At 40.4% G+C, this 14,132-nt stretch overlaps 1 protein-coding gene across 1 annotated transcript; it reads left to right on the top strand.

Annotated features, from left to right (window-relative positions):
- Positions 1-316: 316 nt before the first annotated feature.
- LOC146516237 (multidrug and toxin extrusion protein 1-like) lies at positions 317-13,133 on the top strand. Its single transcript, XM_085163376.1, has 16 exons — positions 317-722; positions 1,135-1,236; positions 1,326-1,394; positions 1,617-1,765; positions 6,324-6,366; positions 6,965-7,009; positions 7,109-7,206; positions 7,389-7,486; positions 8,593-8,774; positions 9,990-10,098; positions 10,687-10,762; positions 11,106-11,175; positions 11,264-11,396; positions 12,351-12,445; positions 12,523-12,586; positions 12,660-13,133. Exons 1-16 carry the CDS (start codon positions 540-542, stop codon positions 12,902-12,904), a joined length of 1,761 nt encoding a protein of 586 aa, XP_085019502.1. The 5' UTR covers positions 317-539; the 3' UTR covers positions 12,905-13,133.
- Positions 13,134-14,132: the final 999 nt, after the last annotated feature.

The following is a 14,132-nucleotide window of genomic DNA, read 5'->3' as shown; positions in this document are numbered from 1 at the left end:
GACACTAATGTTTTTGTCACTTTTTATGGAATCAAACTCAAAGTAAGGTCAGTACTTCCACGCTTTAAATGCTGCATGCTCATACTCTCTCCCGTACTCGATATATTATCCATTGTTGATCTGCACGCAGCTGTTGTCACAAACGTGGCACTCGCTTAGGTCATTGTCATGAGACATTCTCGCAAAAAAAATCACGGTTTTAGTAACGCAGCGTTCCTACGGGAAAGTAACGGTAATCTAATTACCGTTTTTGCAATAGTAATCCCTTACTTTACTCGTTACTTGAAAAAAGTAATCGGATTACCCATCTCTGCTTGTAATAATGATTATTTTTAAGTAACATGAATAATCCTGACAGCAGAAATCACCATTAAACAGAGACATGAGTTGGTTGTCTTTGAAGGACACTCCTCCTTACAGCACGTGTCTGGCCCCTCCTCAGGCTCCTGAGCTGGTTATCAAACCATCAATGTTTTCTTCAGGCTGAGTGACAGAAAGCAGCCCGGCTGTTTGCAGAGAACACCTGGATTTGTTCAATTATGGAGACTTCTGTGAAAACGGCAGGAAAATGCACAGAGGAAGCGAAAGACGATTTAAAGGAAGCTGCAGCGGCTTCTTGCGCTCAGAGCTCCCGAGGCTGTTGCCAGAAATGTGTCCCTGGATTCGTTCCAACAGTTTACCGCAATGAACTTGTGCAACTTTTCAAGCTAGCGGGACCAGTGGTAAGACTGTGTGGACACAACAGCATTTAACTATAGTGGTGTTTTTATTCTGACATTATTTGAAGTTACTCATTTGCCATCCCTGTTTGTCGCTCTCTGTCTGATGTTACTGACAGGAAGAGCTGATTTACCACAGATTGTGTTGTTTTTACCTGTTTAATTGCTTAGGCAGGTTTGACATCATGTTTATTTGACATTAGATGCATTAATTGTGTTTTTATGGGTTATTTAGATTACATATTAAATATAGTACATATTTCATTCAAATCCCTGCAACATATGGTTCTTGTAGTAGATACACTGGCTATACATACATATAAATTTTGTATATTTTAAACAGCTTTAATTCTGTATGTATTTCTAAATACAACACTTCACACACAACACAGAGTCAGTATCTCCTCTTCTTCAGGTCATTTCCCAGTTGATGATTTTCATGATCAATTTTGTCAGCACGGTGTTCTGTGGTCACCTGGGGAAAACTGAACTTGCAGCTGTAGCATTATCATTTGCGGTGAGCAGACATTTCAGTGCCTTTGTTGTTAAAATGTTAATATGTATCATTTTTTACCCCAGTTTATGCATGTTGTGTTTTGTTTGCAGGTAGTTAACGTCACTGGTCTTTGCATTGGCACCGGTTTGTCGTTAACTTGTGATACCCTCATATCTCAGGTAGGGTCCTCACCGGAGCTTTCACTTTATTTGTGTAACCAAGACAAACACAAGCAGCACAGCTGGATTCCCAGGTTCTCCTGGAATCGCCTTTTAAACATCTCAACACTGAGCTTTTGTGCGGAGTTATTTTTCTTTGATCAGTCATACCCTTGTTCTTTGGTGGGATTCTGTGTTTTCCAACTTTTCTCACCCGAGCGTCTGTCTACCTGTTTCACGCAGACGTATGGGAGCGGTAACTTGAAGCGTGTGGGTGTGATTCTCCAGAGGGGAGTTCTGATTCTGCTGCTGGCCTGTTTCCCTTGTTGGGCCATCCTCATCAACACTGAGCCTCTACTACTTGCTATCAAACAGAATCCAGAGGTCGCCAGGTGAGCCGTTATTAACCAGCAAAAGCAGACGCATGGATGTTGTGACACTGCTGAGCATGTATTTGTCTCACTCTTAAAGAAACGCAAGTTATGCAAAATGCCAAGCACTGTTAGTTTGTGCAAAACAATGTAGATTTCAGTAATACTTTCTTTAGCCTTTGTGAAACCTTTATTAATAAGAAGTATTTGCTGGCAGCTTTGCAGCCCAGCTGCTAACTATCAGTGTGCTGGTTCTTACTGTTCAGCCCACACTGACTGTTTTTTCCCTAACCGTAACAGGAATAAATGAACTATATAATATGTGGGCATGAATCATTAATTTGGGGGAGCAAATCATTAACTTTTCAAACAGATTATGAAAATGTGTAAGCTGCTGTGCTCTAAAAGCAAACAACTGTTCAGTAAACAACGGAACAACTCAGGAAAACAGTAATTAACACATTAGCTGTTAAAGTCACTCACAGTGCATTTTACAAGCATGAGTTTACGGTTCATCATTTCTGACCTGTGAGAAATAATTTGTTTGGAAAGAAAGCAACTGGATTTCTTTAAGTTTCATAAAGTTGTTTCAAATCTCATCCAAGAAGCTTCTTCAGGTCTAAAATCAGTTGGTGAAAAATCTCAGGTACTTAAACCCTGGTTGGTGTCATGGCTACTGGACGGACTCACGCGCAGACAGTTCTTTCTTTGAGAACCAAAGGAGATTATTTATTTACAACAGGGATCACCTCAGTGCTATATATATGTACAGTGAGTCGGGAGGGGGGGGGTCCAGGGCTCCAGGGAGAGCCACACGCGCTTCCTCTTCCACACAGTCACCGCCACAGCTCCTCCGCACACACGCACTCCTCTTCAGCCGGACTCGCTCCAAAACTCCTGCCACACCCGGGCAGGTCCCGTGGTTTGGTCCAGAAGAGGGATATCTACACACAGAATTCAACGTTAGTTCCACAGCAAAATACACACAGGGGATTCTTTTGATAATGCCGAGAGCACGAACTCAGGAGGTTCAACGTTCCAGCGGTGAGCTGCTCTGTGCCACTGCCTTAAATAGCAGCTGGGGAAATCAGCCAGATCAACAGCAGGTGGAGACAATCACCAGTGTTGGTCAAGTTACTTGAAAAAAGTAATCAGTAACTAATTACTGATTACTTCCCCCCAAAAGTAATTCCATTACTTTACTGATTACTTATTTTCAAAAGTAATTAATTACTTAGTTACTTAGTTACTTTTTAAAAACACAATTTACAACCTGAATAGGTGATAAAGCGATAGATCTTTCAGCCCAATTCTACTTTTTCTGCATAATCCATCATACAAAATGGAAAAGTCTCTTTTTAAAACTTGTTTTATTAGTTTTAATCTTTTAACTTTATGTATCAAGCAAAAATTTAATTATATGCAACATTCTCTGACTGGAAGAAATTAGTTTAACATTTAAACCTATTTTCTGCACATAAAATAAAATATATATTTTTTGTTTACACTCACTCTTTCAAATAGATGCAAGTAAAACACAGCAGAAAATAAATAACATCAAAGACTAGCGGTCTTGTTGCTCTATTTTCACCTGTAAAGCAGGAGTGGGGTAGGCGGAGGTTTACCCTGGTGCAGGTGTGCCGCGGCGGTCAGTGGAAGAATCCGAGTTTTTCTGTGAGTTTCCCATTACGTCGTAGCTACTCGGTGCTTGCTCGGAAGTTTAGGGTTTTTTTTCGTTGTAAAAAGAAGTTTTCTTCCCACGCACAATGGACACTAATGTTTTTGTCACTTTTTATGGAATCTAACTCAAAGTAAGGTCAGTACTTCCACGCTTTAAACGCTGCACGCTCATACTCTCTCCCGCACTCGATATATTATCCATTGTTGATCTGCACACAGCTGTTTTCACAAACGTAGCACTCGCTTATGTCACTGTCATGAGACATTCTTGCAAAAAAAAATCACGGTTTTAGTAACGCAGTAACGCAGCGTTCCTACGGGAAAGTAACGGTAATCTAATTACCGTTTTTGCGATAGCAATCCCTTACTTTACTCGTTACTTGAAAAAAGTAATCGGATTACAGTAACGCATTACGCGTTACTGCCCATCTCTGACAATCACACAGGTGCGTGGGCCAAGAGCGAGAGCCCGTAACGAGCTCCACCCAGGCAGAGAGGAGGAGGAGAGACAAGGAAAACAAAAACAAAAAAGAACAACAACAACAAAACCTGTAGCCAGCGTGAGCCAACCAGAGAGACACGGGGACCGTGACAGTTGGGGTTGTTGTGTAACAGGGACGCTGACCCACAAACCTGCTACATAAGGAACATCATTGTCATCCTTCATGTAGCAAGTATGTCTGAGAAATCACAGGAGAATTTTCTCCAAGCATGACATCTCAGTGCACTTCAGCACTTCATACTTTCAGACAGGAACTTTATATTGTAAGGTTGACCCTGCAATAATACATACAGAGAAAAACCCAACAATCATATGACCCCCTATGGATAAGCACTTTGGCGACAGTGGGAAGGAAAATCTCCCTTTTAATAGGAAGAAACCTCCAGCAGAACCAGGCTCAGGGAGGGGCGGGGCCATCTGCAGTAAACCGGTTGGGGTGAGAGAAGGAAGACAGGATACTGTGGAAAAGAGCATTGTGGACCAGTACTGAACGTGTGATGAGCCACATGATCAATACTCGGTCAAGACCCTTTTAAGGGACAACTCTGTCTAGGGTTTAGGTACCTGTGACTCTCCACCATTTGGTTTTAGAACTGAAAAAGCTTGTCGTGACAGGTGAAACATCTTATGAAACTTAAAGGAATCCAGTCGTTTCCTTTTCAAGCTCTTTAGATCACCATGACCTGGATGACTGAGAACCTACAGAGATTTGTGTACAAGTTTACACCTCAACACTCAGACTACATGCTATGTTAGTCAGATTGTTAATGTGTTTCAGCTTTTGGGTAAAAGTTGCCAAAAATTCAGTAAAGATGATTATCCTCCTGAAATCTGACATGTATTTTGAATTTTTCTTAATTATCTGGCATTAGTTGGACCTGATAAGTACAATAATCTTAATCATGTAACAGAATGTATGTCTCCTGATGAGGATGCAGTAGGTTAAATAAAGATTAAACTTAATTAGAAACAACCTCATATATACATTTTGTGTTCAGCCACATGTTACCATCAACAGTGTCGCAGGTAGGGATGGGTACCGGTTCTGACATAAACGGTAGTAACCAGACCGAAAAGCAGCGCACATTTCGGTGCTTTATTTCGGTGCTTTTTTTTTTTCCTAAGCTGTGATACACTTTAGATTCTAGCCAATCATTTTACGTTTCCGAGGATAGTAGGCGGGTCCAGGTACGTACGTTCTTTTAGAGCAGAGCTACAGATTAAAAATGTCCAAGGCGAAGTGGTCAAAAGTCTGGCTGTACTTCACACCAAAATAAGCAAACTCAGCAGCCTGCAACAAGTGCTTTAAGCTGATACTGTGATACTGTCAAAGGAGGTAACACCTCAAATCCGATGAAACACCTGGCGACGCATAGCGGGTTTTTTTTAAAGCCGAGAAATGCGCTGTATTTGATAGCTTGCTGCGAGACCTCACACCGAGCACATCTACTGCGGGTGTGGTGCCTGTTATCGGACCCGGAGCCCTGCCAGTGTAGCAGAAATGATGACGGATGATGATGCAGCAGCAGCCGTTCTTCTCTGCGTGAGTAGCTTCATGTTGTTCGTGTGTAATTTACGTTGAGTAGGCTAACCACGTTATTACATTAATGCATGTAAGGTGAACTAGCAAACACCTTCGTAGTTACATGCGGCTATCTTCTTGTTTGCAGATACTCCCTTCACCCTGGCCAAAAAGGCTAAAATGACCAAAGAAAAAGTGGAAAACAGTTAAACATGAGAGGTTTTTGGATAAAGTTTGTGTTTTTTTTCATTGTTTAAGCACTGCTTCCAGCAAAGAATGATACCATATATGCCCCATAGCTGCAGAAAAGGCTAACATTGTTATCTTTTTACAAAAAAACAGCTAAACATGAGAGGTTTTTGGACCAATTTCGTGTTCTCCATTCTTTAAGCACCGGTTTGAGCACCGTTTAAGCACCGGCACCGTTTCAAAAGTACCGGTTTGGCATCGGATAAAACCTAAACGATACCCATCCCTAGTCGCAGGCAAAAAGAAAAGGAAAAACTAACAAAAAACAACAAACAACAAAGAAGCAAACGAAAACAACACAAAACCAAAAACAAGCAAAAAAACCCCAGAAAACCACAAAAATAAAAACAAAAATAAATAAAACAGAAAACAAAACAAAATCAAAAAACAGTGTCACATGCTTACCCAATAAGTATAAAAAGGAAGCACCATCATTGGTCCCACTGGGCTTATTTTACAGCATAACGCATTAAAGTCACCATTGTGTAACACAGCATGAAACAGTAATGAGCAGAATGAAGTAAAAGAACAAGCAAAATGGTATGTAACCATGACACCTTGACACAGTCAAGTGTCACCATCATCAGTTTCACAGGCTTACTTTGTCTTTTCATTTCCACATGAAGCCTCTCCCAGCTCTATGTGAAGATCTTCATGCCCGCTCTGCCGGTGAGTTTGATGGGATTTGATGCAGATTTGGAAGGTGTTGAATATTTACACAAAAGGCAGGTCGATATCCAGAACTGAGGGTCTTAACCACAGATGCAGTGGTATTTAATGTATTTAAGGTCCAGGGAGCATCAGTCACACCTGTGCACATGGGCATGCACATGTTTGGCTTGGTATTTGACAAATCTTGCAGCTAGGGCAGGATCAGGCGACTTTGAATTCACCCTTAGTTATGCTGACTTTGGCTGCTGGGGGCTTCCCATTATGCTTTGAGCGTTTCTCCTTCTCTGACACTTTTTACTCACCATGTAATAAGACCCAGTTATGATTATTATTATTATTAATCTGTGGCACTCTTCCACAGAATGTCTTTTTTCTCTTCTCCCTCCCCTCATCCCCAAACACCACCCTTGCAGCAATGAGTCTAGTTCCATCGGGTGTTTCTTTCTTTTAAAAGGGCAGTCCAATTATTGTAATAATGTTTATTTATTTGATTTATTGCTAATTATTTGATATGTTCATTGTTTTCATTGAAAAGTGTTAGCGTGCTGATTAACCTAAGATGCGAGTCTCTTATCATTTTGTTTGCTTTCTTCAGGCTGCTTTCATGTACCAGCTGCAGGGGAGGTATCTTCAAAATCAGGTGCTTGAACGTGCATATGGCCCAACATTACCTTAATAGTTGGTTGTTCATTTAAAAATTAACATGAATATTATGTGTATTTTGTGCTTTGGTGTACAGGGAATTATATGGCCTTTAGTTATAACTGGAGCAATCGGAAATATCTCTAATGCAATAATCAACTACGTCCTCATCCATCAGCTGGATTTGGGTGTTGCGTAAGTTTTCCTTCATCACTCCTAATCCTTAAAACATTATGTGTTTTAAATTAAATGAGTAAAAAATCCTGTACAGTGCTTATGTTCTAGTTTTAGTTTTGATCGATGTGCTGATAGCACTTAAGTGACAGTTTAAATATGTGGCTTAAAATATTTGTTTTTCTGATGTTTTTGATTTTAAGTGGATCAGCAGCAGCCAATGCGATCTCCCAGTATTTGCTGGCATCAGTCTTATTCATTTACACATGCCTGAGGGGTCTTCATAAGGCCACATGGGGAGGTCAGTGGTATCAGTTTTACAGGGAAAATATTTTTATTTTAATGTGTCTGCCTTATTTCCAATTCTGTCCAGTAATTTCATCAAGTTGCATCATTGAACTTTGTGGCCCTTCATACCTGAAGTTGTCCATTATAAAAACTTCAGAGCTTAATGTTTGATAAAATTAGTTATACTCTATAACTGTGTAATGCAGTGTGGAGGAGCAGTTGCAGTGGTGATACAGCATTTCTGATGCTCTGGGGAAACACTGTCCATCTAACAAACTTTGAGCCATTTTGCAATATTTTAAAAATTTGGTATTTGAATAACTTTTAATATGAAGTTGAAGTTATCCCTCTTTAGTAATTTGAAATGACCATTTAAGTCAGCTGCCCCCAAACTTTTTTGCACCACGCACCGGTTTATGTCCAACAATATTTTCACGGACGGCCTGTAAGGCGTCGCGGATAAATACAACAAAATAAAACCAGTGCTAGTACCAAAAAAAGAAGATTTATTCATAACACACAGGAACAACCCAGGGAAGCAAAGTTAACGATAAAAAATATTTTTTAAAAAAACAATAAAAACCCTGAAAATCATAAATTGCACCCAAGCCTCAACTCTCGCAGCTCGGTGCCAAACCTGGGGGTTGAGGACCGCTCATTTAAGCCAACTGAGATGAGATGAGATAGCCTTTATTTGTCAGTTGCAGTTGCCCACAACCGAGATGACAGACCTTGCCAACCGTACATAAAATACACAAACATCACATTGGGGAGACGGGTCACGCTAGGTAGCAAGGGAAAAAAACATCGAAATGTGTGACACAAAAGGATAATACAGGAATGCACAGATATCAACACACCATAGCACAATAAAACACAGACAAGCACCATGGGAGAGTATTCCAGTGTGTACAGCTGATCTGGGACCGCTGCAATCTTCGATTGCGCCTCCAGCTGATCCGGTGTCCACATCGGATGGGAGGTAAGCATGGGAGGAGCATGGGATGGAGGGTGATAGTGAGGGCGTATCAGTGTACGTGTTTCGTGCGTGTGCATGTGTGTGTGTAGCGTCCCCGAACTCTGTTATCAACTGACATATAGAGTCACTCTGACCCACAGGTTGGTCCCTCGATTGTCTCCAGGAGTGGGGACCCTTTGTCCAGCTGGCTGTCCCCAGCATGCTCATGCTCTGTCTGGAGTGGTGGATGTTTCAGGTGGGAGGATTCCTGGCCGGTGTGATCAGTGAGGCTGAGTTGGGAGCTCAGTCAGTAACCTCTCAGCTGGCCACTTTAGCATATATGGCAAGTCCACTGAACATTTTGAGACTTTTCTACCCCCAAAGGGAGGAAATATGTAACTGCTTCCATTTGTTTATTTATCTGTTTGTCTGTCTGTTTGTTAGTGTCAACAGTTTCCAAGATATCATTTTCAAATTCTCTGTGGTGATAGATTCTACGGAGCCCCGCAGGGGACATGGGAGAAAAAAAATTAAGACGGACTTTTGCGAGATCTCGCAAAACTAACTCGGGATCTCGCAAAACTTTTGCGAGATCTGGCAAAACAAACTCGGTATCTCGCAAAAGTTTTGCGAGATCTCGCAAAAGTTGAATTCCAACAATGGCGGCAGCTACTTAGTTGTAATATTACTCTTTCTGGGTCACAAAATACACTTTTAAGATATTTTGAGGTGTGAATGTAGTTGTGTAAACGTCAGACACCTGCTCGGTTTACAGTTTAAGTGCTCCGACGTTTTCAGAGATCTGACACCCACTAGCTCGAAGCTAACGGGAGGTCGAGACCTACTACAGCCGGGAGGAACACCGCTTTCTCGGCACATCGTGCCTCGACCTCCCAGTCGGCTTCGAGCTGGCAGCCTCCGAAGAGTCCGTCTTAATTTTTTTTTTCTCCCATGTCCCCTGCGGGGCTCCGTAAGATTCCAATAACATCTTGAGCTGATTTAATTTTGGTGAAGTTCAGGGTCACACAAATGCAAAAATCAGTAAAAACTTTATATAACTCTCAATTGTTTATGGATCATCTTCAAACTTCACAACAATGAGCTAGGCCTTGGGGGACACTTGGGTTAGGTAAGCATTTGACCTTGAGCTTCAGTGTTAGCACCCAAGGTCAAAGTTGATTATTTAAGTTAATTTATCATATGAAAGGTCATGGAGAGATTTGTACAACACATTCTTTTATTTTTTCAATACACCACCCAATGATGAAATAATAGAGTTTTGCACTGAATGGATATTTATTAAAATCTCCTGTTTTTATAGCTTATAGAAGCCAACAAATTCTGACATGAAAAGATTAACACCCTGCACTAGATTTTCAAATTACCAATGCTGACATTGGCATAAAACATCTAAGCTTTCAATATCTTTCCCTTTGGGAGGGAATTGCCCTCCCCGAGTGCTCATTTGCTCATGTGTTGTTTTGGCAGTGCCTTTAATACACTTTTTGAATTTTAATATTTGAAAATATAAATGTATACATATATTTTTTCCTCATAGTTTCCACTAGGGTTTGCTAGTGCTGCCAGCGTACGGGTTGGGAATGCACTTGGTGCAGGAAACTTCGAGCAGGCCAAGCTGTCGTGCAAAGTCCCCATCATCTGTGCATGTAAGAGGCGACACACAAAGTACAAATACCTGTTATACATACAATGGAAAGCGGTACAAATACCTCTAACTGAGCAGTACCAGCTCTAGTTTCATTTCATACTGAATCTCAAGAATGCTCCGTTTTAAATAATATATTGCTAAATAGCCAAAGATAAGCATGGATAAGAATACATATTATATAATATAAGTGAATTATCCAGGCAGCCAGTCATTTCCAGCCTATCCCAGCTGTCATTGGACAAGAGACAGGATACACCCTGAACAAGTCACCAGGTCCATCATGGGGTTAGGATGTTTTGCTGTGAAGCAATAGTACAAGCAACAGCATCACCATGCCTCCCTGCATGAGTCGTACCTGCGTACTGCAGCTTATTTCCAGTCCAAAGACATGGATGATGACTCTAAACTGGCTGTAGACATAAATATGATCTGTTGTCTGTGTCTCTGCATTAGCCCGGTGATGGACCTGGTGACTTGTTCATGAACACAGTCTTCTTGCTTTTTATATTTAAATACTTTTAAAATTAATTATGTTTTTCAGTTAAGTTATTAATTTTTTTTTTTCTGGTTTGTTTTCTCATTGCAGTCACAATAGCGTGCTTTGTCAGTACCATTCTTGGCATCTCTAAAAGTGTCATTGGATATATTTTCACCTCAGACCTGTAAGTCTAATCTTTGACCTTTAACCTTTAAGTTGCTGACTCACAGACACTTACTGGTGCCAAATTAACAAAACTGTTCAGATAGTTATACATCTCTTTGTCACAGTGTCTGCTTTAAACAATATGATGTTCAGCTGATCCCATTTCATTTACTGAAACAAGCCTAGTTTGCATGTTTGATTAGATATAGACAAATACAATAATCAAATCATTTCATCTTACAGCTGTCTCAGTGTCTTGGAGGTCTTGCTATTATTAAGTATGAGAATGAGTTCATGGTGTTTGACAGTATTTGTGAATATACACACAGATGTATTGAAGCTGAAACTGCACATATTTTTAGAGATATTTTGCAGAGGGTTTCTGACATCACTCTGATATATAGTTTCATGCATCTTGCTGATGCAGTTGGGGTAAGAAATTATTTTACAGCAGTAATCAACATTTCAATATTGATGAATATAAAAGGTTATTCAGAGAAATCTGTGTTTGTGTTTACAGGCTGTGTCAGGAGGAGTTGTCAGAGGTGTAGGAAAACAGTCGGTTGGTGCTCTGTGTAACCTGGTCGGGTACTACTTTATTGGCTTACCCACTGGCGTGTCCCTGATGTTTGCAGCCAAAATGGGGATTGTAGGTGAGGACTGTAGGAATGAAGGCATCCCAAGTTATTTTCTTTTCCTTTTCCTTCATACCACTGGATTAATGTGACAAAATCAAGATGAGAGATGATATGGCATACTTTATTCATCCCTAATTTTTGAAATTCTTTTGTTACAGCAGTTGTAAGAAAAATAAAAAATAAAAAAACAATGAAGAATGAGGTGATTGACAGTGTCATTACTGTTGGTCAACAAGACAACTAACTAAGATAGCAGATAGCAGCTAAAAACAACCCTTGTCTGATAAAAAATTATCGCTGGGGTGATGCAAGTCCTGTCTATGCAGACAGTAGCTTCTCCCACCCCAGCAAATACAGTCATGGGAGTAAGAAAGTACTCTTTCAATTTTAAAGTTTTATGTATCAGGACATAATAATAATAATAATAATAATGTGGTCCTTAGCAGGTTCTTAAAATCCATAAATACAACCTCAGATGAACAATAACATATGACATATTACACTGTGTTATTATTTATTTAACCAAATTTAGCCAAAAAGCAGACGCTGTGTATGAAAATCTTAATTCCTGTGTACAGCCTTACTGCATGTATAAAAATTAAGAGGTTCACTAGCAGTCAGGAGCTGCTAATCAAATGCGTTTTAATAACTGATCATCGGCAAGCCTGAGCAGCTCTATAAAGGTAGAAGCTTCCATTTCCAAACAATTTGAAGTCCATCATCTTACAGTGAGAAAGATAAGAAAATATTCAAGACACCTGCTAACTTCCCAAAAGAGGGCTGTGCTGAAAAAACAAAAACGCATATACTGCTGCCGGTATGCGAAAGCGACAATCACTGCATGTTAAGTCTTTCAGGTTTCAGCTGTATTGGGACAAATGTGTGCTGCAGTTAGAAATTAAATGTACCTCCAGCCTGACAAGCAGGCAACCCATTAAAACTCTTCTTCTTCTGTTTTTTCTGCTGTAGGATTTTGGACAGGCCTTACGATTTGCGTGTTCGTGCAGTCGATCTTTTTCATCACATTTTTGTGCAAACTCGATTGGAAGAAGGCTGCTGAAGAGGTGCACACCTGCATCTATTGACAGTTTATCACACTTTCATTCATCAAAGCATGTCATTAACTGTTGTGTCTGATCAGGCTGAAGTGCGAGCAGGAGTCCGTGTCAACGAAGAAAAAGACACGATCGAGATGGAAAATAGAGGTGAGTGGGCAAACTGGCTGAAACATTCCCGTTATTACAGTGTCTTATTCATGCTTCTCTTTCCAAACCCTAGACTCTTATCACATCCAGACCCCAATCAGTACTATTGCATCCAGTGGTGAGAGCGCCGGGGTGGACCACGTATACATGGAGATGCAAATACCAGAAGAGAGTAAAACCACCAACACCACTACAGTGGGAGATGTTCTGTCAGTGTCACAGCTGGTGTTACGGCGCGGCCTGGCGATACTCATCATGATCCTCATCCTCGCTGCTGGAGTCATTACCAACACCGTCCTCACCCCGCTGCTCAAATGATGCGAAGTGGACAGTCGGACAAAAAGCACAAAGTTTATCTAAGTAATAAAAATGCACCTTCTTTTGTGGGAGGGTTACCTACACTGTTGATTCAACAGAGGAACAGCTGTGTGCAGCCTGTGCCCCGTCTTACACTGTCCGGCCACAGAGATGAATTCAATAAGATGAAAAGGGCGGAATATGTAGTAAACAAAGGACAGCTTTATTAAGGGCTTTAATGAAAATGTGTGTAAAATGAGGCCACTGTTTGCTAATGATAATCAGTTTGATGACAGTTGATCTTTGTGATTCATAGAACTTAATGTACATTTTATCAACAATCCTGTATAAAGACAGTGAAAACAAGGAGACACAAAACAGAAGTATGAGAAAGTAGATGTCTTCAGGCATACTCTGTTCACTGGGACTAGACCTGCTCTTGAAGCAAAAAGAAGGCACTGTGCATCTTTATACATTATAAAACTTTTTTCTCCTGAGTTTGAGAACAGAATATAACAGTAAAAAAACTTACGGTAAAATGCAAAGAAATCAAGGACAGAATGCCAGGCTACATTTGTGACTCATTGGTGGTTATTGTAAAGTGGAACTGGTTCCAGATTGGGCACTTGGTCTGTTTTGGTGGAAGGAATGTGATATTTAAGATGCCATATTTCAGCAGCTCAGGTTGGGTTACTGAAGACTTTACAGATTTGTTGATGCAAAGGTAACATTCTTTACAGTCTGTGTTTTCAGAATAAAAATATGACTGTGGTGTCACATGATGCCACAACTCAGCGGCTCAGGTTGGTTTAAAGTTTTTCAAATTGATAGCTTCGGTGCAGCTACTAAAATTCTTGGATGAGTTCGAATTTCAGTGACTTTGATCTCAAGGTCAGACGTAACATTTTCTGAAAATCTCATGAATGCTGTAACTCAAGAACAGGCCGACGTAGGATTCTGAAATTGATAAAATCATGTATCTAGTAGGATTTTTTTGTGAACTGTGGGGTATTATTGTTAGTAGCATAAGCATAAAAACTGATTTGTCTGCCTAAAAGCTAAATCAGAAGTACCAAAGCAGATTAAGGATTTAATTTAATTTTGCCCTGTCTGTCTAATTACGTTTGACAATCATTTATGGTAAATAAGACCATATCTGCATGTCTTCATACAATCACAATCAAATGGGTGTACAGGTGTTCCTAATAAACTGCTCCTCTAGTGTGTGACATTCACACAACAAGGGGTT

The sequence above is a fragment of the Neolamprologus multifasciatus genome, chromosome 6 (genome assembly GCF_963576455.1).
Source record: "Neolamprologus multifasciatus chromosome 6, fNeoMul1.2, whole genome shotgun sequence".
NCBI lineage: Eukaryota > Metazoa > Chordata > Actinopteri > Cichliformes > Cichlidae > Neolamprologus > Neolamprologus multifasciatus.
This window is presented reverse-complemented; position numbering and strand designations above follow the sequence as displayed.